The 27,293-nt window shown below is 43.3% G+C and overlaps 1 protein-coding gene across 2 annotated transcripts in view; it reads left to right on the forward strand.

The window, feature by feature from the left end:
• CADPS (calcium dependent secretion activator) overlaps window positions 1-27,293 on the forward strand; it is a 477,637-nt gene that overhangs the window by 409,022 nt on the left and 41,322 nt on the right. For both annotated transcript variants that reach the window (XM_069560455.1, XM_069560454.1), the window contains 3 exons: window positions 382-456; window positions 1,346-1,429; window positions 23,414-23,446. In XM_069560455.1, the coding sequence (XP_069416556.1) occupies window positions 382-456; window positions 1,346-1,429; window positions 23,414-23,446 (192 nt within the window). The remainder of the gene's footprint in view (window positions 1-381; window positions 457-1,345; window positions 1,430-23,413; window positions 23,447-27,293) is intronic.

Genomic DNA, 27,293 nt, shown 5'->3' on the forward strand with positions numbered 1-27,293 from the left:
TTTCCTAAAAATAATTTTCATCCTCTATATTAAATCAGTGCAGTGTCTTGCTTTATAAGACCCAGATCAACACACTGCCAGACCATTTGTTAAGCCACCCCTGCATCCTATTTGTAAATGTGTGTGTCTACACATATCAAAGCCAGCAAAAGCTTTGGGTAAGGAACGATGTGTCTGGTCATTTTTTTTTTTTTAAGAGCTTCTGATCTTTCTTCTTCAAAGACATGGAGTCAGAATCTTACAGCTGCTTCTGGGACTATGGAAATAAAATAGGTCTGCCGGCCACATTTTATTTATAAATTGTGTTGTCTAAAAATTACCGATGGATGCAGTGCCAGCACCTCCCAAACATGCTAATGTTTGTCTTTCTGTGTTCTTTAGCATCAATACCATTCAAAAATAGACGAACTAATTGAAGAAACTGTTAAAGAAATGATAACACTCTTGGTTGCAAAGGTAACCTTCAGCTTCAGGTGAAATGTTTCATTGTGAATATTGCTTTGTTATGTCTGCGTTTCCATTAAAATGTAACACGTTAAAAAGTTGCGCTGGGTGCTTGTATTTCTCAGGAAACAAGATAGTATGTCCCCCCGCTGCAGCTCTGAAGGATTTTCTGATGATTGTGAGCCCGGTGAAGATGAATTGATCAAGTGGCATATGTTACCCTAATAAAAATTTGTCCCCCAATGTTGCAGTAGGTTATGCAGGAAATATTTGTTTTGTTTTTCAGCCCTGACAAAGTTAGCTTTTTAAAAACAGAAAGTTAAATGGTAATAAGGAATTCTGCCATCATGAAAACCCCCTTTCCCCTCGTTTCACATGCAGTGAGAGTCATAATAAAACATAAAAGTCAGATAAAGCTATTTCAGTCACCCTCATGAATTATAGAATTTTAACTAAGTAATGCTGAATGGGAAGACATTTATATTTGCCAGTACTAAACTTCTGTTTCCCCAAAATTACTGATAAAATACAAATAAAAATAGATTGGATTAAATGTAGTGCTAATATGTAACGTAAAAACTGCTTTGCGCAGTTTTGGATTTTGAAAAGTGCATTTAATATTATCGCATGCTATATGCAACTCAATAATATTTTGTCACTTTGCACTTCTGTAACACTCTATATTTGCAATCACATAATAATGAAGAGAAAGCCGAATAAGTCAAATATTTCTATGTAAAGGCAGTCTCTTCCTTTCCCCAAAGACAGGAACCAAATAATAGAACTTAAAAATGAGCAAGAGCTCATTGCTGGTCCCTGGGAGGTTGGGAAATGTTGCTCTTTATTATGAGCAATTATAGTTTGAAATAATGATTCTTTTCCCTTTTTGCTATTTTGCTAGTTCGTTACAATCCTGGAAGGAGTGCTTGCAAAATTGTCCAGATATGATGAGGGGACTTTGTTTTCTTCTTTTTTGTCATTTACCGTAAGTAAAGAGCTTCTTTCTTTCCTGATGTATGTTCTAGTTTGGGTTGGGTTTAGGAGCGAGGTGCTTTTTATGTCATTTTGGTTTAGGTTTGTATACATATGTTCATTGTGGTCAACTGCTAATGTATAATAATAACACAGGAAAATAAGCAAAACAGTTCATTACAACAAGTAATCCAAATCATTTCTATTTAATTTTGAATATATAATATGTATGTATGTATATGCATGTACACAGAGACATATATGTCTCTATTAATACATGTATGTATCCAAAGAGGGTTGCCAGTCTGTGCTCACCTTAGCTAGCTCAGGTATTTCTGGGCTCCTTTTCCTGCAAATGAGGAGAATTAATTTTGGAGATTACCAAGCAGAGATCTAAAAGTCAGATAGAGCTCCTAAGTAGGTTTTGTTTGGTCCTCACTATATCCGGTACACTTTTCTTTACTGAATTAGCTGCCCACGTTTAAGAATCAAGAGAACTCAGAGATGTCAGTATTCGGAGGTTTCTTCATACGGCAGGCAGTCGGCAGTCTTTGGTCTGCATGTGTGCATTGCAGCAGTCTGCTGGAGCTCAGTCTGTAGGCCCCACAGATCAGAGAGGTGTTAACCAGTTCCCTGTAGCCCCTTTGCTTGCCATTTTGCTCATTCCTGTACTGGCCTGGGCTTGGGGACACTGGAGTTTACAACTTCTGCTGCGCATGATCCAATCTGTGCACATTCGGAAAAGCTCTAATTCTGTGCCAACATGCCGCATGGACACAGAAGTGTGATAGGTCATTGGCAGAAGCCAGACTCATTCTCTGTAGGTAAGTGATCCATGGAGATGGTGGCTTAGATGGGCTACCAGTTCACCCTTCCTTCTGTGCGAGGTGGCCACCGCTGCTGCGTGCTTTCTTGCCATTTCTCACAGCAAGGTTTTTGCTGGCTGGTAGACCAGCTGTTTTCCTCTCACAACACCATAAGAAAGGCAGTCAGTTTAGGACCTGCTATTTATGGGTCCTTCAAAACCTCTCTTCTAGGAGATGAAGAATCTCCTAGACAGGCATCGAATGCCAAGGCAGAGCCCAGCACGGGCCAGAGGAGGAGCATATCATCATCTGTGGAATCCAGCAGACCTGGGTTCAAATCCCATTACCTGTATTAACCAGCTGTGTGATCTAGAGTAGCTGTCTCATCCTCTCTGAGCCTGAGTTTGCTTCTGGTTTGTAGGAGGCATGCAATTGCATCCTTTTGTTTTCGCTTTGTGTTTCTCTGTGTTAATTCACATCAACTACCAATGTTGTAGGCAAGTGGAGAGTAAGTACTTTCTTCTGTAATGAGCTGTCATGATGATAATAATGTGAGTGAAAGACTTGGCATAGTCATAACACATAGTAGGTTTCAGTAAATGGCAGCCTTGATTAGTAAAAGATAACTAAGAAGGTGATTATGCATTACAAACTTAATACATAGTTACAAGTTCTTTGCAAATATATCCTGCTTTGGTCTTTCCCTAATACATACATTAGATTTCCTGGGAATTAAGGGAAATGTAGACATAAAACATTTAAAGCAATTTTTAGATTGTATGTATATACTTTATCTATGTGCCCAGCTTATTTTGATATGCAGCTCTGACTTTCCCAAGTGTAAGGATTGAACTTAGTCCTTAAAGTGTGATGGCCTTGGTCTCTGGAATCTGTTCGCAAAGTTGGGATGGGAAAAGGATGATGACAGAGAACAGCAGTCTGATTCACTCAGTAGGACGACGCATGATATGTCAAAGCCGAAAGGAACACTGTCCAACCCATTTCTTTGATGAACCGAAAAACCAAGGCCCAGAGACAGGGAATAATCTGTCTAAGGTCACTCAGCAGCTGGAAGAATGAGGACAGGAACTTAGGTCTTCTGCCAGCTTCTCCCCACCACCAGACAGCTTCCTAGAGAGAGTGGCATTCAGCTGGCAATTGCCTGACACTAGAAGGCAGATGGGCATGTGAGCAGGAAAGAATCATAAAGAAGGATTCAGGGCACACGAGTGGGAAATATTAGATAAGCTCTCATTCCTCAGTGAAGTCATGGAAATGGTGAAAAGAGGCAGAACTAAAGGCAGCATTTTTGGAAAACGCTATCCTGACACCCACAAAAGAGAACCACTTTCTTTGAGTCTTCATTTTGAGCAACTGTTTTCGCTGCACTGGATTTGAACCAGTGCAAACCATAAAAGCCCCTCTGCTCTTCCTGGAGCAGAATTCAGTCCTCTAAGGACCCCACCCTAATGCCAGGGGAACATTCCTTGCTTACCAGGGGACCTGGTGAAAGGTGGTCTGGAGGTGACAGGAACATGGGGCCAGGGGGATTCTCACAGCAGGGGTAGAAGCAAAGAAGACCCAGCACATGCCAGAATGTTCATGCTGGAATTCTCAGCCTCTCGATCTCCCCTTTGGGAGACATTTGCAGCTGCGCAGCCCGCCTCGTGAAGCTCCTGTCACTGCGGGACACTGCAGGGCTGTTGGTGGGCCCATTACTTCCCCTCCTTAATGACACTCCTCCCACACTCTCGGCTCCCCCAAGGCCAGAAGCACCCACTTATCATTTGCAGCCTGTGTTCTCATCCCTGCCGGTGCTCCAGCGCTGGAGGAGGCGAGCTATGCAGAGAGGTGGCAGGAATGTCTCCACACGTGGATCCTGGGCTCCTGCCCGAATCTCATAGAGCCTTTGAAGACTGCCTGCGGCGCCGTGGTGTTAACCATCCCAGAGCGGGGTGGAGGTCGGAGGGCTGCGTGGAGGCAGCAGGTACTGTGGACCAGGCCTTGACACCAAGGACAGGGGGACCAGCCAGGAGTCCTGCGACCGCGGACAAAGGCTTAGGGATGCTGCCGACAGCCTGGCAGGGCTTCCTTCACTCGCTCCCATTTCCGATTCTGTTCCTTAAGCATTACTGTGCACTCACCGCGTCCCCGCCTCGGGGGGGCTGCCAAGTCTGAGCCGTGTGCTCTGCCCCCCAGAAAGCTGACAAGTACCGACAAATATGCCACCCTTTTCCCCCTCTTTCTCCCGCTGAGCGCCTCCTTTCCTGGGTGGGCTTGATTTCATGGTCCAAGCCAGACATTTTGGAAAACGTCTGCAGTGGCACAGAGCAGGCAGGAATATTTATTTCTCGTCTCCATCTGCATTGCTTCCTCTCTTGGAGAGGAGCTGGGGGGAGGAGGGAGGAGGAGATGTGTCTTCTCCGTGCCAGCCTGAGAGGCGCCCAGGCACACCCCTCCTCTCCTCCAGCCCCAGCAGCGGTAGCAGCCCGGGATTTAGGGAGGCAGGCGCCTTTCGAACTTTTGAAAGATCAGCCCAGTTGGAAGTCGCAATTAGCAACCATCCTCCCATTTCCCCCGACTGCAAGATGTGCTTTTGTGTGGGTTGCCTGCCTGGAAGACTCCCTGTCTTTGTGGGTAGCTAGGCGCTGTTCTTTTAGGAGGCCAAGAAGGGGGCCAAACAGGTGTCCAGGTTGTCCTCCCAGCAAGTTAGAATCTTTGCCTTGGTCCTCTCCAGGTGTTACCAAATTGTTGTTTCTAGAATCCATCTGTTGGCTCATGCATTCATTCACCTGGTGTGTGTTTACCCCAAACCTGTGTGTTGCGGATCATGTCAGTGCCAGAGACCCAGCAGTGAGTGCGGGTGGCATGTTCTCTGTCCTTTGGGAGCTTACACTGAGGATGGGAGACAAAGAAAAAGAAAAGAAAGTTATTGGGGCTGGGGCCACTGCTGTACAGACCACAAACTGGAGACAGAGAGAAGGTGGGGGGGTGGGGGGCGGTGTTCCTTCAGCTGTGATGGTCCTGGACAGTCCCTCCGAGGAGGAGATGGAGGAACCAGACTTAAAGGGACCAGACATGGGTAAAAAGGAGAGGAGATGCTTCTGGACAGAACAACAGCTGCCATGGCCTCATGGCAGGAAAGCAGAGAAGACATTTTCACAGGGTACTTTGAAAGGAGCATCAGAAGGGTTTAGGGATTGAGTAGAGGGTAGATTCAGTTGCAGGGGACAATGGTGGGAAGCTTGAGAAGTGTGATTTATGGAGAACTCAGCTAAGCCAGATGAGTCCTGAGAGTAAGGGATTTAGTGAAGAAAGACATCATAGGGTGGGGAGACTGGGGGCGGGACCCCAGCTCTGCCCCTCACCAGCAAACTGTGTGACCTGGGACACAGGACCACCCCTTGGCTTTGAATTCCTCTCAGTGTAATCTGATGATGGCTATGGTAGATGAATTTGAAAGTCCAAAATAGCTACAAGAGCTTCAGCTCCTATCCTTTAAGCACTTGCTAAGTGCCTGGCACAGGGCTAAGTGCTTTAAATATATTTTTTCTTGTCGAATCCTCTGAACAATCCTGCTGCAGCAAGGCTCTCCTGCAAATGATGAAACTGAGGCTTCAGGAGGTTAAGCCCTGCAGCTTGGCCAGCCTTCTCTCTCCGTGTACTCTCTGGAGCCTCCAAGGAAAAGGGAGGATGTAAGAGGCACCCGCTGCCAGCAGACAGAATGATTACATCAGATTCCCTGAAGCCCCCTAAAATTTACCTAAGATTCCCCCGCATCACCCACATCCATTCGAGATGGTCACAGCATAGCATGGAAACTGCTCAGGTTAGGGAGGATAAAGAGCTGTTGAGGGGCCCCAGCTCCACTGTCTGACCAGTCTCCTAGGTCTCAAATTACCCTCATTCAGCGTTTTCCCCTTTTGTCAGCATTTTAATTGCTTTGCCGCTTAGTTATGAAATGCGGTGGACATGCTTCTCTTCCTGCTAGAGGCTGAGGCCAGGGCTGATGTTCCTGCAGATGAAGCAGCAGCTTGGACTGCTTCAGTGCAGAGCCCCTGAGGGCAGGCCAGAGAGCACGACTGCCAGCTCGGTCAAAGGCCAGAACTGGATCAAGGGTATTCACTTCTGTCCACAGAACAGTTTGATCAGGAAGCAGTTCAAAGTGTAGCGTGGGCTGAGGTTGGTCCTGACTTATCAGTGTTACCTCTGATGGCGTTCCATTTTTCCTTTGGCTTCAGGGAACACCAGCAAGGGAGAAATGGCTTTTTACAGTGTGGGCTGGTGATGGCGGTATCGACAGAGAGGTCTTGGTTCTTCCTCAGAGGGTAACCTTATCAAATTATCAGATGCTAGGTTCATGTGATTCAAGTCATTTGGCTTCTGCACTTCAGAGTAGAGGTGCCTGCCTTGGACAGAAGCACCGGCCATGGTAGTAAATGCTTCCATGCTTTGAACATGACGTGTGCCAGGCACAGTGCTAAGTAAATGACATGCATTTTCTCATCCAGTCCTCACAGTCACCCTATGTAATAATATGATGATTACCCCATTTAACAGATGAGATAAGTTGAGTAATGTGCCCAGCTGAGTCTTACACAGCTGATAAAACTCCACCTTAGATCTACTGCTTAATTATCACCAGAATGTTATTCCCCATAGAAGCTAAGAAACCCGTAGATGAAGGTAATTAGTGACTCTTCCCAGAACCATCGACTGTATGTGATCATTCTTAAGGGAAAGAGTCATCTATTGTGACCCTCGGTGGTGCCCCTGGAGCGCTCCAGGTCGTCCCTCAGGTGCCTGAGGCCGAGTGGTGGTGTTGTTTCCCTTATAATTTACCCACCAGCCAATTAGTTTTGCAGTAAAACCAAAGGAGTAGACACACAGCATCTCCCCACTTCCTTTATGCTTTCTGAACAGTCTTTAGTTTTATGCTGCTCCATTCAACACATGTTTATGAAGCACCTACTATGTGCTAGGCACTGGGAGCTTAGCAATGAATGAGAGGAACATTATCTCTTATTGTATATTCCTATGAGAGAGACATTCTCAACAAGTAATTTACAAGCGTAGCGATTATTCAGCGTAGCTGATGCAATTGGACCATAGCGCAAAGGGACCCAGCCTCACCTGGGAGGCCATAGAGGAAAGGTGTTTGAGCAGAGGTCTAATAGATAAGTAAAATCTCACCTGGTAAAGAATAAAACAAAGAATGTCCAAAGTACAAAGACTTGGGGAAGAAAAAAGTAAAAAGTGAAAGTGAAGTCGCTCAGTTGTGTCTGACTCTTTGTGACCCCATGGGCTATAGCCTACCAGGCTCTTCCATTCATGGAATCTTCCAAGCAAGAAGACTGGAGTGGGTTGCCATTTCCTTCTCCAGGGTGTCTTCCCAACCCTGGATCGAACCCGGGTTTCCCACATTTCTGGATGACGCTTTACCATCTGAGCCACCAGAGAAGCCCCGAAGGTCTATTTCACTCTGGAAACTGGAAGTTCATTGTGACTCAGGGTAGGGCCAGAGCCAAAGGGGGAAAATGACAGGGATGGAGTTGAATGGAGTTAAGGATCTAGTCCTGAGCCTGTGGTTATGGGATTTAAGGGTTTGCATAGAGACATAATGGAAGTTGATTCATTCGGAAAAGTTAAGAGAGGCCATAGAGAGCCCAGCTGCCTTCTACAAGCTAGTGTTGGGTTTGCAGTCTTCTCGTTTTGAAGCTTTGAGCCACTAGTATAAGGCAAGACTTAGGTTGTCTAATGTGTTTTGTTCACATGGACCAAACAAAAACAGCTTGCCCTGAAATGCTCAAGAACTGTAAAATACTGATCTGCTGTGTCTTCTATGACTTCTTTCATCAGCTGCTCCCCAGTGTTTCAGAGCTTGACATCCACTTTGGGGTCTGTGACAGATAATTTTATCACCTAGTAGGACATCATCCTCATTCCAGTTCATGCCTTGTTAAAACGCACATGACAATTAACATATCTGCTGTCCAAGGCAGCCCTTCGGAAGAAATAAAGTAAGCATCCAAAGTTAATCATTTCCCTTAATATTCTTTAGTAAACAGCTAAGGTATTCAGGGTGAACATGACACAGACCCAATATTTTCTTTAGAACATGAGGTGCTGAACTACAGGGTAATAGGTCAGCTATGAAAGAAATGGCTAACAAACTTGTGCATGGCTTCAAACAGAAAATAATCGTTCTGAAATTAAAAGATAGAGATTTTGACCAGACCTCTGAGTCACATGCAATGGGAAGCTTATCCCCAGAAAGGTAGAAGAAGAGACGTGATTGTGGAGCCCAGACTTACAGAAATGTGAGAAAGTCACTGAACATTTTGGAGTCTCACTTTCTTCATCTGTAAAGTGGTGATGCTAATGCCTACCTCAGAGACTCGAGGGAACAGTTAGGTACAAAGTGTACATTGGCCTTGTATGATACCTGGCATGTTATGTGGGGGGGGTCCCATAAATAGCCATTCTTAACCTTCCTTCAACCTTGAATATTCATTGGAAGGACTGCTGCTGAAGCTCTAATACTTTGACCACCTGATGTGAAGAGCCCACTCATTGGAAAAGACCCTGATGCTGGGAAAGACTAAGGGCAGGAGGAAAAGAGGGTGACAGGATGAGATGGTTGGATGGCATCACCAATGCAGTGAACATGAGTTTGAGCAAACTCTGGGAGATAGTGATGGACAAGGAAGCCCCATGTGCTGCAGTCCATGAGGTCACAAAGAATTAGGCACAACTTAGCAAGTAAAGAACTAAAGAGCCTCTTGATGAAAGTGAAAGAGGAGCGTGAAAAAGTTGACTTAAAACTCAACATTCAGAAAACTAAGATCACAGCATCCAGTCCCATCACTTCATGGCAAATAGATGGGGAAATAATGGAAACAGTGAGAGACTTTATTTTGGGGGGCCCTAAAATCGCTGCAGATGGTGACTGCAGCCATGAAATTAAAGGATGCTTGCTCCTTGGAAGAAAAGTTATGACCAACCTGGACAGCATATTAGAAAGCAGAGACATTACTTTGCCAACAAAGATCCATCTAGTCAAAGCTATGGTTTTTCCAGTGATCATGTATGGATGTGAGAGTCGGACTATAAAGAAAGCTGAGCACCAAAGAATTGATGCTTTTGAACTGTGGTGTTGGAGAAGACTCTTGAGAGTCCTATGGACTGCAAGGAGATCCAACCAGGCCATCCTAAAGGAAATCAGTCCCGAATATTCATTGGAAGGACTGATGCTGAAGCTGAAACTCCAATACTTTGGCCACCTGATACGAAGAACTGACTCAACGAAAAGACCCTGATGCTGGGAAAGATTGAAGGCGAGAGGAGAAGGGAACAACAGAAGATGAGATGGTTGGATGGCATCACTGACTCAATGGACATGAGTTTGAGTAGGCTCCGGGAGTTGGTGATGGACAGGGAAGCCTGGCATGCTGCCGTCTATGGGGTTGCAAGGAGTTGGACACGACTGAGCAACTGAACTGACTGACTGAGCAAATAAGCAACAACAACCTTCCTTCATCTTAAACCTGTGGGAAGGTTGAAATGACCCTAATGCTTTTAACCAGCAGTTTTCTCACTGGTTCAGTCCTTAGCATAGCATCTTTTCTCCTAAGCAACCCAAACTATTCTGTAACAGAAGCAACCAAAACTCTCTTATAAGTTCTTATAACTTCCATTTCAGCACATTTCCATATCCAGAAATTGGATTCCTCAAAGATATTTTCCATTAACTTTAGTATACTTTTAGCATTTCTCACTTTAATTCTTCAGGAACTTTTCATTCATACATGATCTCTAGAATACCTCTCTATTAATCAAAATAGTTCTGTTACCAGAGTTGAATCTTCCATTCTCCAAGAAAATGTTAAATTGAGCCAAGTTTATTTCAACATACAGCAAGCCATACTTACTTGTCAAGTTCTGCCCCTTACCATATTATAATCTTGAACAAATTAACTCCTTATCTTAATTTACTGACCCATACAATAGGAATAATAATACCTAGATTATGTGGTATTTTTAGAAATAAATGAGAAAATGCTATATATCTGCAATGGGATAAACATTCAGGGTCACAAAGAGTTGGACAGGACTGAACGACTTCACTCAAGCATTCAATGCTTTTTTTAATACTGGTATGTTTGTGGTTGTTACTGTGGTTATATCACTGAGTCCTGAGTATTACAGTCAGTTACTTAATCAGCCACCATGTTTTAAATGATGGCTCTATGCGAATTATTGAGCTAGAGTTGTAGACTAGGGAAGACTTTTTTAAAAAGACTTGATTCTTGTTAACTGAAAGGTACAATCTAGAGTCCATACAAAGCAAGGACCTGAGATTTTCTGGTCCATTGTTTCCAGTGATGTGCTCAGTTTCTACCTGCTGTTAAGAGCAAATTCTTTGCAGTCCTTTTCATGTTCACTTTTAGTGATGTCTTGTTGGAAGCTTGACATTGACCTAGTAAAAGTGCATATACCACAGAAATTAGCAGATTCTACCAACCAAGGCTGCTGCTTCTGCTGCTTCTTCCCTTTCTTCCTCTTCTTCCTCCTCCTCCTCCTTCTCTTTGACAGCCTTTCCTCGTGTATCACTGAGTATTTACCAAATGTAGCGGACAGGCTACATGTTATGTGAGAAGGTGTCAGATGTGGCAAAAACTCAGTATTAAATAACACCAGTCAAGTTGTGAGGAAGTTATTTCTTTTTTAATTGTATTTCCCTCCATATCCTTCTATCAGGGAGAAAGTTTCCTTTGAGTGTTTGCCTCTCAGACTTCTCCAAATTTTCAGATCTTCATGCCCAACAAAAAGAGAGACAGAGAGAATGAGCAGCCTCAGACACAGCACCCTTAGCAGGCAACCCTGTCTACCTAGAAAGTAATCACTTCATCATATGTATGTTGTATTTATTTTTACGCTTACCTTCTCTTCTTGAGAGTGATCCTGTGTTTCCATTTACGGCAGTGATACCAGGTTTCTTTTTAGAATTAAGTATTTAAAAAGTGAGCCAATTTAAAGGACAATATTAAGTAAATAAGTAAATACAATACATACAGAGGGCCCATGGGCAATAGCTCAAATCAGGAAGATGGTATTGATGCCAAAAGTTTGGGAAGTTGTGATACATTCTAGCCCCCCCTTTTTGCAGTTGTTTACACTGAGACCAGAGAAGGAGAATGACTTGAGCAAGTCATTTTGACATAGAACCCAGACCTCCCGTCTTATCAATGTGTTTGTTTTCCCTGATCTTTACCTGAGATGCAGTAAAGAAAAAAAATGCGGGGGAGAAAAAAAGCTTCACTCTGTAGCAGACCTAGCCTGGCTATAAGAGGTTATCTCTGGCAGCAGCAGTAGAAGCACTGTATACCCTTGAGTTCAAGGTGAGGCAGCTGCAGGGATAGGGGAAGGCAGCAGGGGTGACAAGTGGTGCCCTCGTGTAGAAACATTACTGTTCAGTACAGGCTACCTTGGCTCAGCACCAGGACCATGTGGAAGCAAGGACACGAGTACGACATGGCCCCTGGCCTCTTCCAGCTTACATTCAGTTGGGCTTCTTGGTGTTGAGAGATGTTTACAAGATAAAGCCCGAAAATGGCAGAAGTGGGCAAGGGCCCCCTACTATTGTTGTTTCTTTATTTTCTGGCTGTGCTGGGTCTTCACTGTGGCAAGCAGTCTCTGCAGTTGCTGTGTGCGAGCTCCCTGCAGTGGGTTCTGTTGTTGCAGGCACTAGGGCAGGTGGGCTCAGTGGGAGCGGCACATGGGCTTAGTTGTCCTGGGGCAGGTGGAATCTTAGTTCCCCAACCAGGGGTCAAACCTGCGTCTCCTGCATTGAAAGGCAGACTTTTCACCCCTGGACCACCAGGGAAGTCCCAATATAATCAAATCAAAACAAGCCTTTATTCCTTCATGGAGAGTTTCCAGAATTAAAGCTCTCCATTCTGCATTTCCACGTTTCCCCTAAAGTGAGAGGATGTCATGTCAATAAGTACATGGAAGAGCAGCTCAGTAGCCTTGAGAGGGCACAGACCCTGGAGTCCAGTGGACCCACGTTCACACACCTGCTCCATGACACTGCCAACTTGGGGTCCTTTAAAAGTCACTAAACGTCTCTGAGCCTCAATTTCCTCATCTCTTAAGGGTAATAACCATCACCCCTCCCAGTGTGAGGGTTAATTACCAATAAATCGCTTAGCCTCGTGCCAGGGAAATAATAAGCTTATGACCATTGTTGAGTCTCAGCAGCATGAGAAGAAAGAGTGGTTTTGGAGGATCCCTTGAGCCTTGCAGAAATCCTCCCTGGGAAGTAATGGTTGGGACAGAAATGAGGGAGAGTGGAAAGAAAAACAGGTCTCCTTCCATCGGGCATCTGTTCGGAAGCCCCAGGGGGGAAGAGAGATGAGAACATACACTTCCTGGACCCAGTCTCGGAGCACAGTACCCTGAGCAACAGGAGACGCGAACAATTCTCCTCGTTAATGAGGCTGCGGAGCCTAATCAGCGCATGGAACAGAATGCTTTTGCTTAATAGAGATCATTTCCCTGCCTCTTGCCCAACTCCCCAACAGTGCCAGCAGCTCTTTGTTTGATGAAAGGTGGGGACTTAGAGTAGTGTGGTGGGATGGGCTGGAGGAGGTATTATTACCCTCATTACTATGATAATAGTTTAATCACGATCAATATTTATGAACATGCACAGAAGCCGTGCAATCAACCAGCAGCCGTGCAACTCGTGTTCTTGCCTAAGGAGGCTTTCCAGGGAAGCCTGGGCTCTCTCCTACCTTCCCTCAGTCCCTCTGAAGCTCTCCAGTGGTCCTCAGAGGTTATTTCAGAATATACATGATGGTTCCATCAGTTGTTACATATGAAGTCTTGTTGTGATGATAGGTGAATATCATCATAATATTACCTCCTTGGACTTCTCAGGTGGTGCTGGTAGTAAAGAACACGCCTGTCAATGCAGGAGACATAAGAGGCGTGGGTTTGATCCCTGAGTCAAGAAGATCCCTGGAGGAGGGCATGGCAACCAACTCCAGTATTCTTGCCTGGAGAATCCCATGGACAAAGGAGCCTGGAGGGTTACAGTCCGTAGGGTCTCAAAGAGTCGGACACAAATGAAGCAACTGAGTGCAGACCCTCTTTGCTTTTCAAAGTAGATCTGTAAGCCATGATCTGGATTTTATCCTCAAACTTTGGTAAATTGTTTTGTGAACAAAGGTGTGGCAGGCTAGGGGGCAGCATAATGCAGTAATGAATCCTTTGAAGTCAGATCCATTTTTGTTCAGATCCCAGGTTTGCCTTATGTTAGCTGTGTTCCCTGGGGAAAGCAGCTTAACCTCTCTGAGTGATAGTTCCTTCACTTGTAAAATGAGAAGACATGTTATGAAAAGAATTGGCTAGATACTGTAAACTAGGCATCCGTATTTTTATGTACAACTTCATATCAAGTGACTTCCCCGGTAGCTCAGTCGGTAAAGAACCTGCCTGCAGTGCAGACCTAGGTTTGATCTCTGAGTGGGGAAGATCCCCTGGAGAAGGAAATGGCAAACCACTCCAGAATCCTTGCCTGGAAAATCCCATAGACAAAGGAGCCTGGTGGGCTGCAGTCCATGGGGTTGCAAAGAGTCGGGCACAACTGAGTGACTAACACTTTCCCTTTCACTCTATATCAAGTGTTCTTTCTGTGTTGTCTGTGTAAAGACAATTGCTTTCCCAAAATTCATAGAGCCAGTCATTGAAAAAACAATAGTGAGAGTCTGAATTTAGAATCCAATTCTCTCTCTCTCTCATCTGAAAAAAACTGTTTTAAGTTCCACTTACAGGCAATTTAGAGAAATTTTATTTGAAAACATTTTGATGCTTGACTCTTGTCTTTCAAATGTGAATCACATTTTGAAAGCCAGTGATTATCTTGCTGAGCAGCAGCCTTCTGATGACCTACCCATAAACAATTTTTGAGGTCACAGTTCCCACATCTGGTAAAAACAGCGCTTCTAAAATCCTGCCCTCCTAAAAAGGAAAGCAGAGGAAAACGGCCTCACACTGAATGTGCGTCTGTGCGGCATGAGTTCGGTGCTGACACGGGCACAGCGCTTCCCAGTTGGCCAGAAACAACCTTGATCTGCAGCAAGCATTGAAAACACTTCAGCCCCTCTGGTGGCAGAGCTCTGGGAACCCGTCATGCTATCTGCAATTCCAGATCCACTTCAGGGCTGTGTTTTGCTCCAGTGCTCAGAAAGTGTTGGAAGGGGCTTTCACTGTAATTGTCACTTGGCCCCAAGCAAGAGCCACCGAGGTTTGCTCAACTGCTCACCCGCACACACAGTCCCAGTACATCCACCCACTGGCACATTCTGTCTCCCCCAAGCCGTCAGTCCCTCGGTTGGCACTTGCAATTCCTCTTCCCAAGATGCACTTAGAGCATCCAGATTATGTATTGAGGGGGGGTTTTGCTAGGTTTTGTTGCTCAGAAACATGATTTCAATCAAGCAAAAACCTTGAAGAAGTTACCCTGGAGAAGATACAGTCTTCCTGCAAATGCTAGAATGCTGAAAATTCTATCGCTGGTTTTGTTCTTTTTGCAATAATTTCTTATGAAAGAAATATACATATTTGAAATGTGAAATAGAACAGAAACACCATAATAATTTTTTAAAAGCAACAGTTCTCAGTCCCTTATTCCTCAAGGGACCCTTTTAAACAAGCTGGCTTTTCTCTTCCTAGCTCTAAGTGCTGTTCTTAAATTGCTCTTTCTGGTTTATCGATCATAGAGATGATTTTTTTCCCCTGCTATAGTAGGTAGAGCATTACTCCCTTTACCCTCTCTGTTTCTCCTCCCAGCTCCCTTCTATTACAAGTGCATCTATATTACCAGCACTCCCTTGGAATCTTTATCACTTTACATAATTCCCATCCACCTTAAGTTCTTGTTTCATCCACAGGATGAGGCTCTTGACAAACCATCGCTTCTTCTTCACCTTGCTGCTTCTTCTAACTGATCTCGTGTTCTGATATGAGAATTGAATGATACACTTCTTCATTCTTATCACTAAAAAATGTAATAACCTATATGTATGAATGTCTCTTGAATCTAGACCAGAAGTGTCTGATAGAACTTTACTCAATGACGGAGCTATTCTATATCTCAACTGTCTGATACAATAGCCACCTGTACTGGAAATGTGGCTAGTTCAACTAAAAAGTCGGATTTTTAGTTGCATTTCTTTTTTCAGTTATCTAAATTTAAATAGCCACTTGTACCTGTCTGATAGTGCAGGGCCAGACCAAGGTCAATATAAAGGTTTGACAACCTAGAACAACCTGATTTTCCAACAGAAATGATATTAAGAGCTGGCACATAGTTCTTACTGTGAACCAGGAGCTATTCTGAAAAATCACTTAATAACCCATCTACTCCATGAAAAGTTCTATTATCCCCATTTTATAGATGAGGAAAGTGAGGCATAGAAAAGTGAAGTAAATTGTCTAATAAATGGTAGATCTAGAATTTGGCCCCATGTCATCTAACCCCAGAGTCTGTGCTCTCAGCTGCTTCTCCACACTGCCTCTACGCCCTGTTAGAAATGCCCACGTCCTTTTTCACATGGTTCCAATCTGCTGATTAATGATGAACTCATGTTTCTCCCATGTTAATGGCCTAAGCAGTGCTTATCATGGGGGCTTATGTGCGTGTATAGCCCATTCCATCTTTGCCACACAACAAAAGAGAGCACAAGAACTAGAGACTGAGGACACAGAGGGGCACATGTAGGGATGCAAGGCAAATTAGCTTATCTTACTAATGGAATAGAAAGGCTGCTCGTTTAGCCTGCAGTTCCAACAGTAGTAACAGTAGCAAGTACTGAGCACTTGCTGTGTCCTTTATTACGCCCCGTGTGTGTATCATCTTAGTTAAATCTCATGGCAGCCCAGAGAGCTACAGATGACGTATCTCAAAGGTACCGGGGATGTTAATGAGCTGGTTCATAAAAAGCACCGAGAACAGAGCCTGGCACAGAGTGGCTAGGCAGCAAACACTGCCTGTTGTAATCTTGCCGTCTCCCTGCCGGTTCTGCCTGCTGGGCACTGCTGCATTATCTGGTACCTGTGCAAAGGGTCTTTATTTATCTCTGTTGTTTTTTCCCTTTCCCTGTTAATGTAGTTTTTCCTAGAGGCTCATTTCCAGAGCTCTTGTTAATATTAAAATATTATTAACCTTTTGTTTTCCTGCTAGAGTATTTATGAACTTCTCAAGGTGTGGGAAGTGTTCCCTGCTTCACATCCTTCGTAGCAGCTGCCTCATACACCATCTAAGAGTTGCATTTCTGTAAGAAATTCAGAGAAGACCCTGAGCTCTGTTCCCTATTATCATAGATAAGGATAGGAGGCCACCAGGCTGGACAAATAGACAGTCAAATAGTTAATGGTCATGCTGAGATGAGAAATGTGCATTTCATGATTTTTTCCCACCCTCATCCCAGTGGCTTCCACTTAAGCAAGTTCTAGTCCAGAGGTCAGAAAATTTCTTCTGGAGAGAGCCAGATAGTGAATATTTTTGACTTTATAAGTTGCGTATTTTCTGTCACAGTAACGCATGCTCTGCCTTGTAGCATGAAAGCAGCTATCAACAAGATGTAAATGAACGGGTATGACTGTGTTCCAGTAAAACTTTATCGATGAACACTGAAATGTCAATTTCTTGTCATTGTCTCATGTCAGGAAATAAGATTCTTCTTTTGATCTTCTTTCATTTAAAAATGTGAAAACCATTCTTAGCTTGTGAACTACACAAAAACAGGCAACAGACTAGATTAGACCCACAGGCAAGAGTTTGCCATCCTTTTTGCTAGTCTGTAAACTACAACTAAGAACTCACTTGGTACAGTCGCTCCCAGCTAACTACATGTGAGTTAGACACTAGTAACAATATTAGCTAATATTTCTTAAGCTCTTACTGTGTACCAGTTATTATGTTATTCCAGGGAGCACTGGAAGCTTCTATCCTGGGTACAGAATAAAGAGTACCATGTTCAGCAAGTCATTCTTTCAACACTTTTTAAATTTTTTATTTTATATTGAAATATAGTTGATTGACAATTTTGTGTTCATTTCAGGTATACAACAAAGTGATTTAGTTATACATACACACATATCTACTCTTTTTCAGGTTCTTTTCCATATAGGTGATTACAGAGTGTTGAGTAGAGTCCCCTGTCTTTGTTGATTATTTTTTATTTAGCCTCTACTGTATACCAGGCACTGTAGATAGTGAGAAAAGAAAGAAATTCTTATTCCTCATGGAGCCTACAGTCTAGACATGAGGATAGTGATAAATTATAAAATTCAACTAATAAAGATAAAATCACTTTATAGATAGTAGTGGTACAAAGTATGATACTGAGATACTGAACTGCCTCAACTCTCAAAAAAAAAAAAAAAAGATTTCTAAGATCTTCTTGGTTAGGGAAATGGAAAAAGAGGCAAAATAGCACCATGATCCTTGCAGCAGATATTTCACAAACCAAGCATTGAAGTAGATATTGCTGGGCCCTTGAAAGAGCAGTGTGGTCAGCATTTTCTAGGCAAAGGCAGAGAAATCAGCTCAGAGCTCTTGTGAAGTCAAACAGAAACGGGTGGAGTCAGCTCATGCAGAGAATAAATCGTTGGCTTGGTTGGTTTTTGTCTTTTTTTGTTTTTAAGGGACCACAGGGAGAAAGAGAGCTCAGGCAGTCGCTAATGCAGTGGTATCTGTTCTGACTTCTTTTTTCTTCCATCTTTGCGTCCTACCCACCAGATTTCTGTTTGCAAAAAGGGCCTAATCCACTTTTTTTTTTGTCTGTGCATTGATTTAATAGTATCAAACCCTGAGGTCCTCGTGGTCTGCACCTGGGTTGCTTTTTCCCCTAATGAAGCAAGAGAAGTGGTTTAAGCCCCCGCCGTGCTCCCTGTCAGAGCCGCACAATGATTAACTCAGGTCCCCTTATTAGGACCGGGCAGAAGAAAATCCCTTAGTCATCAGCATTGTGAAAATCCCAGAATGGTGAGTGTTCAATGAAAAGATTACCTTTGGGCACCTGAAAAATAATGGGGGAGCTCAATAGAGTAACCATTAAGCCTGTCTACACACGCTAAGTCAGGTGGAGGGTCTAGGTAATTAGCTGGGACATTCAAAGCCAGAGAAACCGTTTTGGACCTTCTGCCCTGAGTCGGCACAGATTATTATTCAAATCCCTCAAATATTTTTCGAGGAAAAGCCATTTTAGGTTGTGTCTACATACAATGAGAAACAAGACTTAAATATGACTGGTTAATAAAAGCGGTTTGATAGATTTTTTTAAAAACTGGATTATAGACAGCTTGGGGGATGTGAAGTTCAAAGCTGTAACTTACTGCCTGTGTGACTTTAAGCCAAATTGCTTCCTTTCTCTCAGCCTCAGTTTCGTCAGCTGTAAAATGGGACTGTTAATAGGACTCTTTTTCAAAGGTTGTTGTGAGGATTAAATATAACAAGTGCAGTCTTCCTAACTCTGCACCTGGCAAGTAGGAAGCACTCAAGAAATGTTACTTATAATTATGAGTCGTGGCAGGGGACATGACTCATTCTGGGTGTTTGGAGAGATTGTGCATTTAGACACCATCCAAGGAAGGGGCTGTGAGTCAAGCATCAGTGGCTTCCATCCCTGTCCCCTAGTGCAGTGCCCAGGACCTGAGAATTGTTCTTCCCTGAAGACCTGTGAAAATATGATCAGCTGGCCTTACCACCTTCACCCTTGGTCTCCATCAACTTCTCCTAGTTTGTGTGCCTCTTTTGAACCCAGAATTGGCTCTGTCTGGTCAAGGGGTGAGGGTGGGGTATTTATGGATACTGCTAGAGAGGAGGCAGGCATTCTTTGTCCCACCAAAGGGGGTGGTGGGAAAGTAGGGAGTCTCAGGAAATGAAGTCTGGCTGAAGTCACAGTTCTTGCCTCTCCCTTGGAGGGCAGTTGGGTCCCTATGGTATCTGGGCAAACCCCTCTCCCTCAGCCTTTTCTCCTGTGCCATAGGGCACTTAGCTTTGTACTAGAGAGTGCTAGGGATATGTGATTGCATGTACAGAGCACCCTGACTTGGGGAATTGCCCTCCCACTCGTGCCCTGGCTCTGGCAGCCTGAGGAAGGGAGTAGAAGGGAACACTGCCTCGGTGTTCTAGAGAGGAGTCCATATGGTCCATATGGTGTTCACGGAATTGACAGGACATTTGCCAGACTGAGAACCAGCTAAGATACCTGCTGGAAACCTGGGGAGATTCCAGCATCCTTTTTATGGTGAGAAATTGCTCATGGACTAGACATGAGCAGTGAAACTGTCTCCATGGCCACTGGGATGTGGAGCTGGTACTTGATCTACACCAGTAATCCAACATTGGAGTAAGAAGAGGTACATGTGGTAGCTTTTACCACATCTGCAGCTCTGTTCTTCACCCTTAGCTGGATTACCTCGTCCAATCCCCTCCTTATTCCTTTGAGGAACATTATAATTGTCCCATTTGCAGAGTAGGCTCAGAAGTTAATTAACTTGGTCAAAGTCACCTGGTGTGCGCTCAGATTTTTCTGACCCTTGACAATGATTCGAAATCCCTATTGAGTTGGGAGGATCTGGTGCTTCCTCTCTACTTAGCATATAGCTGGACAAAGACAGAGTCCTGTGGATACTTTAAAAAAAGCACCTAAAGGTAGCACATAAAGGTTGACGTTAAGCAGGAAAGGGCTCTCTAGGGGCCACAGTTCGATCCTGGTTCTGTCAGCTTACTCACTCAGCTACATCTCGACATGTGTACTGAAAAACGAACAAACGAAGAAACAGAGCTAATAATAGCTTTCAGTCTTTTTAAAAAGTTTACTCATTTTTTCATTTTTGGCCGTGCTGAGTCTTGGCTGCACACAGGCCTTCTCCAGTTGCAGCAAGCAGGGGCTACTCTCCAGTCGCAGTGCACAGGGTTCTCCTTGCGGAGGCCTCCCTTGTTGCAGAGCACGGGCTCTAGGGCACCTGGGCCTCAGTAGTTGCAGCACACGGGCTCAGCAGTTGTGCCTCCGGGTCTCTAGAGCACAGGCTCAGTAGTTGTGCATGGGCTCAGTTGCCCCATGACATGTGAGATCCTCCTGGACCAGGGATCGAACCCATGTCCCTGCATTGCAATGTGGATTCCTAACCACTAGACCACCAGGGAAGTCCCAGCATTTTGTCTCTTAAAAAGATGAGCAACAGAAAACAGGAAGCAGTCTTAGAGGTAATCTCTCGCTTGAGGAAAAGCATACCTCATGCTTGAGCTCCTCCAGCAAAGTGTCCTCGGTCAGAGACAGCCAGTGCCTGGCTGGACCAAGATAGCTATTTTCACCTTCCTTTAGAGTCCCATTGTGTTCCTCATCCTTCCTGATTGTATGCTCAAGAATTACCATGACCTAGTTCAACCCTCTATACTGAAGGTCCTTGCTGAACTACGTGAAGGTTTTCATTTCCTTTGCCATTAGCCCTTCCTTTTCCAGAGACTTCTCCTTCACTTTTCTTGTAGAAGACACTTCCAGACCGCCCTGGGTCCTCAACATCCTCCTTCAAGTTCAGTGTCCAGAACCAAAAATGATACAGCACATCTTTCTAAATAATAATAGGACCACAACTTATTCTGTGCTGTTTTTTATTATGGGATGGGAGAAAGGTTAATAAGGTTAAGTGCAAGTCAGCAGTTCTCAAATTTTTAAAAACGACCCGTGAACTGAGTGCTGATGCATGTAGCAGAGGGGATGATTTTCATCCAGATACAGAGTTTACCTTATCTTCCCAATCTGATTTGAAAGGAATAGGCTCTGACTGGTGTCCTTTTCTGGGTTCAAACTGCATGTTGGTGGGAAGAGTGGGCGTGTTGAAAGGCTGATCATTTCAGCTGTAGCAAAACTCTTACCAACTGCCAAGCACTCACTCAACAGAGCGAAGGAGGCAATTTGTAGCTGCGAAGAAGAATTTTGTCAGCAACTGCCTGCCTGACCACTGAAGCTTACCTTCCACACACTTTCTACCGGTGGTGAGAAGATCGGGAGTTCAAAAGGAAAAGTTAGGGCTCAGGAGACCTGCATCTTAGTTGGGCTTCTCTGCCTTCTGGCCCAGGTCAGGATCAAATAAATTTTTAAATTCAGTGGGTTTTAATGTTCTCAATAGTCAATAGATAGGATTAATAGCCCTCCCCCCTTTTGCAGGTTGGTTTAAAAAGAAACAATACATGAAAATGTTTTGCAAAGTGAAAAATATCATCGAAGTGTTAAATGTTAATGTACATAGAGGAGACGTGAAAAGAGAGTCACCCTCTTGCTCAAACTAAATTCTAGAACAGGAATAAAGAGGTAATAGTTCTGGTTGAGAATCATTTGGCAAAATGTTAATTATGTGAAATCTAGAAAGCTTTCCTCATACTCCCCTTAACAGCCCAGGGTGGGTTCACTCCTTCACCCACCATGCTTTGCAAGCACCCAGCTTTATATGCAACCCTTTGGGCTTTCAGACTGACTCCTGCAGTGACTTCTCCATCTTGTCTGCTTATCCCTTAAGCATCCTGAAGCCAGCACTGGTCACTAGCTTCTTCCTTCTACAGATTTTCCCTGAGTGCCCTTTCTAAGCCAGATACCAAATGAGTCACAGGAGACAGCCATGGGCAAGACATGACATTGTGTGGGAGACAGACATTGCAGAGAAATGACTGCATTGCAGTTGCAGTCAGAGCTGCAAAGAAAAAAAAATTTAGGGTTCTCAGAGAATCTGTACCAGGATACTCTGGGAATCATCTAGGGTGTTGGTGGTGATTTCAGGAGATAGAATGCATTGTCCTTTCAAAAATTTACTAATCAGTGTGTATTCCACCCTTTAAAGTTTACAAAACACTTTCTTATACATTTTTTTCACTTGATCAGGTAGGTTATCAACCCTACAAAGTACGCAGTGCTATCACCCTATTCTAGAAATTGAGTAACCTAGGTGAAGGGACTCCAGAGTGATGATCTGAAGGTCAACTATTATTTTTTTTTTCTTTGTATTATTTTTTTTTAATTATTATTTTTTATTTTTTTTTCCTTTTATTTATTTATTTATTTATTTATTTAAATTTTAAAATCTTTAATTCTTACATGCATTCTCAAACATGAACCCCCCTCCCACCTCCCTCCCCATAACATCTTTCTGGGAAACTTTTGAGTCCAAATCCTGTACTCTTTCCACTCCGCCCATTGGCTCACTAATTTCTCCTTTGTTGTTGTTGTTTACGTTTTTAATTGTGGTAAAAGTCACATAACCATTATTATTATTATTTTAACCATATTTAATGGTACACGTCAGTAACACTAAGTACACTCACATTGTTCTACAACTGTCATCATTATCCATCTCCTAAAACTGTCACCTTCCTAAATTGAAACTCTCCTCATTAAACACCAAGTCCTCAGTCTCCCACCCCACCCCACCCCCAGCCCTTGGCATCTTTGAGTGTACTTTCTGACTCTGAATTTGACTATTATAGGTATCTCGTGTAAGTGGAATCAGACCACATTTGTCTGCACCTAATGTAGATTGGAATGCATTTTTAAGGTGAACTTTATATATACCCTAAGAGTTGACATTTTAAGAAGTGGCTTTGAGAAAAGAGCAACAGGGACAACTACCTTCGATATCTTCCTGGGAGACGTGTGGGTGAACGTGGTGATTCCAATACTGGGGTGCAGTGGGAGGGGAGGGTGCTAAAATCCTACTTGGCCTGCAGCTGAAAAATTCAAACATAAACAAAAGCAATATTGAAAAAAATTTGATGAGGACTTTAAAAATGGTCCACATCAAAATAATAATGATAATAATTTTTTTTAAGGGGAGGGAGGAAAATGCAGAACTCCCACACTAGGTCCAGTGTGTCAGTAAAACTTTGCTGTCTTTCTCTTTTTCTCTCCCTCCCTCTCGCTCACTCTTTTTCTCTCCAAAGCAGTGGGTATCGCTTGCAGAAAAAAACAGCAAACAGATTTTATTGTTTTAGTACCTTTCTTGGGTTTCCTGGTCAGCTCTGTCTGCCAGCAGATTGTTTTAACTCTGATGGTGATACAGCATCGAGCTGTGAACAGCTAAACATAAACACCAGCCTCACTTCCATTCTGTCCTTTCCTCCTTAGGTGAAGGCAGCTTCCAAATACGTGGATGTGCCTGTGAGTATTTGAAAACTGTTTTTCTTGGGGGGAGGGGTTGGCTTTCATGAGAATTTTGATGGTGCTCTTTTCATTAGTTGCCACTGAATTGTATAGTCCTGACTTGGATCACCAGAAGAAAGGCAAGAATATTTCCTGGTAAAATCGTTTTGAGATGAGAAGAGGGTATGGTTTCTTTCAGCAGGAAAGAGAGATTGTATTTGAGGGTGACCCTGATTCACTTTCGTTTCCATCTCCATTGGTTTTTCTGGCATATTTCGTTCTGTTATCATCCGGCTCCCCTCCCCTCCTATGTGCACACCTTGGGAGTAGGGCGTTGAGCTAGAAATTTGCACAAGCATGCCAGCATTTTTTAAAAACAAATAAATTCGGAATTTGTTCATTTTGGGGTCAATTCTGCAATTGTTTTAAAGAAACCCTACAAAACTGCTTATAATTAGTCCAGACCTCATTAATGAAGAGAGCTCTCCAAGTTCACAGATAAAGCACTCAAAGTTGCCCAAAATTTACATTTAAATTGAGGTTAAGTATTACACATGAATGCTAGAGTGTGGGATTACCTGTGATAAATCAGGATACATTTATAGACCGACTTGGGCCTGCCTATTAGCAAAATAAAATTGGAGAGATTTAAATATATTCCAATAAAGGGGAAAAGAAAATGATTCTATTTCTCCATTTCTAACAAAAGAGGTGTGAGTCTATTATAAAATATTAAATTTAAAGAGCTTATCTCAACAGCCACCAAGGGCCTTGTACTGAGCGTTTCTCATTCTGAACGTGGTTAAGTACCCTCCTTGTTCAAATACTTATTTGTTAAAATTTGTTTTTTTCTAAAAGGATTTATATTAACATTTAAATTCATTTCCCCAGGAAGCTCAGTGTGTAATGGTTTATTGGCTTATTTCTCAAAGGATGGCAAAATGGAAAATTGGAGGGAGTTTAGCATTAGCATATATTTTGTTTGTTTAATGAAAGAATGTACAATCAATAATTATGCTTTGAATTTATATAATACTTCTCATCGGGGGACCCCCGACTCCTTCACGTAGATAGTCCTTATAATGGAGAAGAGAAAAAGTTCACATACCTGGAGTTAGGAGAGAAGTAATTTATTTTCGCAAAAGCCCCAGAGTAGAAACTTCCAGTCCACGGGGAGCAGACTACTCAAGTTTTTGAGCCTGGTTCTCCATCCTTAAAATAGAGATAAAAACGCACATCACAGATTCACTCTGCAGATGACATGGCACGTACATGGGATACTCTCTTCTGCAGCAGGAGCAGGGTGGGGTGGGGGGAGATATTTCTGCTTTGTTGCACAAGGGAGGAGGTGGGATGAATTGTTGACATCCACCCTGGCCTAGCCTGGGCTTCAGCAGTCATAGAAAGGGAGTTTATAGTCCCCAACCCAAAGATCTGGTAACTGAAGTCTGTTTTCTGTTACACCTCAAAGCAAAGGGGAGATCTCACCAATGAGATTTAAACAGATTTAAACAGGTGGGCATCCTTAAATAGGTGGGCAAGACCTAAATGTTGGAAAAAATTGATTTGGCAATTGGTTCTATCAACTGAAATTATTTGGGGCAGAGGTCAAAAAAAGTCAAGTATTGGTAATGTCACTTGGCTCAACCCACTTCCTGTGAGCCAGGCTCAGATTTATTGTCAAGATGTGGACAAAATGGATTCTACGTCGACACGAAAAGGCACAAAAATCAATTAGCCAAGTTTTCCCCACCTAGGGAAACAGAGAAATTGATGCAGTATGTCCCCAAATGCGGTATACTTCCCACCCACAATATACAATCTTATAGGAACAAAAACTGCAACCAAGCCTTATAAACAACCTCCATGTGTGAGGCATTGTTTGAAGCACTTTACATTTAACCTTCACAACAATCCCCCTTCGAGATGAGGAAACCGTGGCCCCGAGAGGTTGGCTTGCTGAGGATCCCACGGTTCATAAGAGGCACAGCTGAGCCTTAATGTTCTTAAACACTATATCATCTGCTGGATATGATTTCCTTTAGTGCATAGACAAACATCTTTTTTTGGAAAACCGAGAAATTATTTTAATATTAGAAAAATACAATCGGCATGTCAAATGTGCTCTTTCACCCTGATTTCACCCATTAGTATGCCTTGGGGACAAAGCTCAACTTTAAAATTAAGTTCCTTAGAGTATTTTTGCAGCAAATCCCTGGTGGCTCAGACAATAATATTATAGCAAATGTTTTAATAAATAATTTTCCAGAAAACATTAGTACAGGATACACATGTACTATATATACGTTGTTCACCCAGAGTAAATAATAGTTTACTTCTCAATAATTATTTACTTCTCGAAACAGCCCTGGGAGGGGAGTAATAGGACCATCGTGTTTCACAGTGAGGAAACTGAGGCACAGGGAGGTTCCGTGGCTGCTACGGTCACCTGACGAGTTGACGGGTGCATGAACCTTCAAGCGCTAGCGGTTTGATACAGAGAGCCACTGGCACTGGCTTCCAAGAGTCAATGGTGTGTGTTTGCTTCCAACTCTGCCATCAGTGAGGGCACGTTGGTGGCTCAAACTCAGCCTTGGGGGGAGTATTTACACCACGAAACTGTCAAGCACTACACTTCAAGGTTGGTTGTTTTGTTTGGTTGTTTTTGTCTTGAAGAGCCAGTCTACCAGCTCACCAGCAAATATCACCTATTAAATCAGTAGTCCCCAAACCAGAATGTGCAGAGGTGATAGTTGGCAAGGTTTTTTCGGTTTGTTTCAGTTGTTTTTGCTGTTTTAATAGAGATTCCCAGCCCCTTGCCTACGGAGATTGTGACTCAGCCATTCTGGGGTGAAGCCTAGAGATCTCTGAGAAGCTGTCCACTAGATTCTGGTATTCTGCACAACTCTGGGATCCAGTGGCTAAATCAGTGATTCTTGACCTTTGGTCTATACTGGAAACATAGGGAGGGTTTTTTTTTTTTTCCCCACAAGTATCACTATGAGGTTGTTCAGCAGCTTAAAGGGGAATCTCTGGGTGTGGGGTCTAGGCATTAATATCATTCAAGCTTCCCATATCCTCATTTGCAGCCAGGTTTAAGAACTCTGGGATAAAATCATCTCTTAAGTTGTTTCTAGTTCTGGTGAGTTTACCTCTGTTGCCCTGTGACGTTTTTGGAACACAGTTTGTTGGTTTAGTTTCTTGTGGGGACTAGTATTTAGTTACCGTAGACGTTTGTCTCTTAATTATCTACACTAAGAGAGAGAAGCACTATTATCAGTCATTCAAAACATTGCGTGATCCCCAAAGCACATCTCTTTGTCTTAGGTGGAATATTCAACCCTTCAGTACGGAGCAGATTTGCATTCCTAATTAGGGCTTGGAGAAGGCAATGGCACCCCACTCCAGTACTCTTGCCTGGAAAATCTCATGGGCGGAGGAGCCTGGTAGGCTGCAGTCCATGGGGTCGCTAAGAGTCGAACACAGCTGAGCAACTTCACTTTCACTTTTCACTTTCATGCATTGGAGAAGGAAATGGCAACCCACTCCAGTGTTCTTGCCTGGAGAATTGCTTTAGGATGCTGGAAATTTGAATTCATTTCCCTCAAGCTCAGAAATATCCTGGGAGGAACACACCACGATTAAAATGTCCTATTTCTTCCAAGCCACCAAGTGGCTTCTTCAAATTATGTCTTCTACACATAGATTATAGTTAACTATATGGGGATTTATATGGTCATTATTTGTTTAATTATTTTTTAAAATCTACATCTCATGCTGTCAGTCTGTCCAAGGCACATTTAAAATAAGCAATGTAATTGTGAAATATTAAAAACCATCCTGTAAAGTTTTTCCCATTGTTACT

This window comes from Ovis canadensis, chromosome 19 (assembly GCF_042477335.2).
Source record: "Ovis canadensis isolate MfBH-ARS-UI-01 breed Bighorn chromosome 19, ARS-UI_OviCan_v2, whole genome shotgun sequence".
NCBI classification, from domain to species: domain Eukaryota; kingdom Metazoa; phylum Chordata; class Mammalia; order Artiodactyla; family Bovidae; genus Ovis; species Ovis canadensis.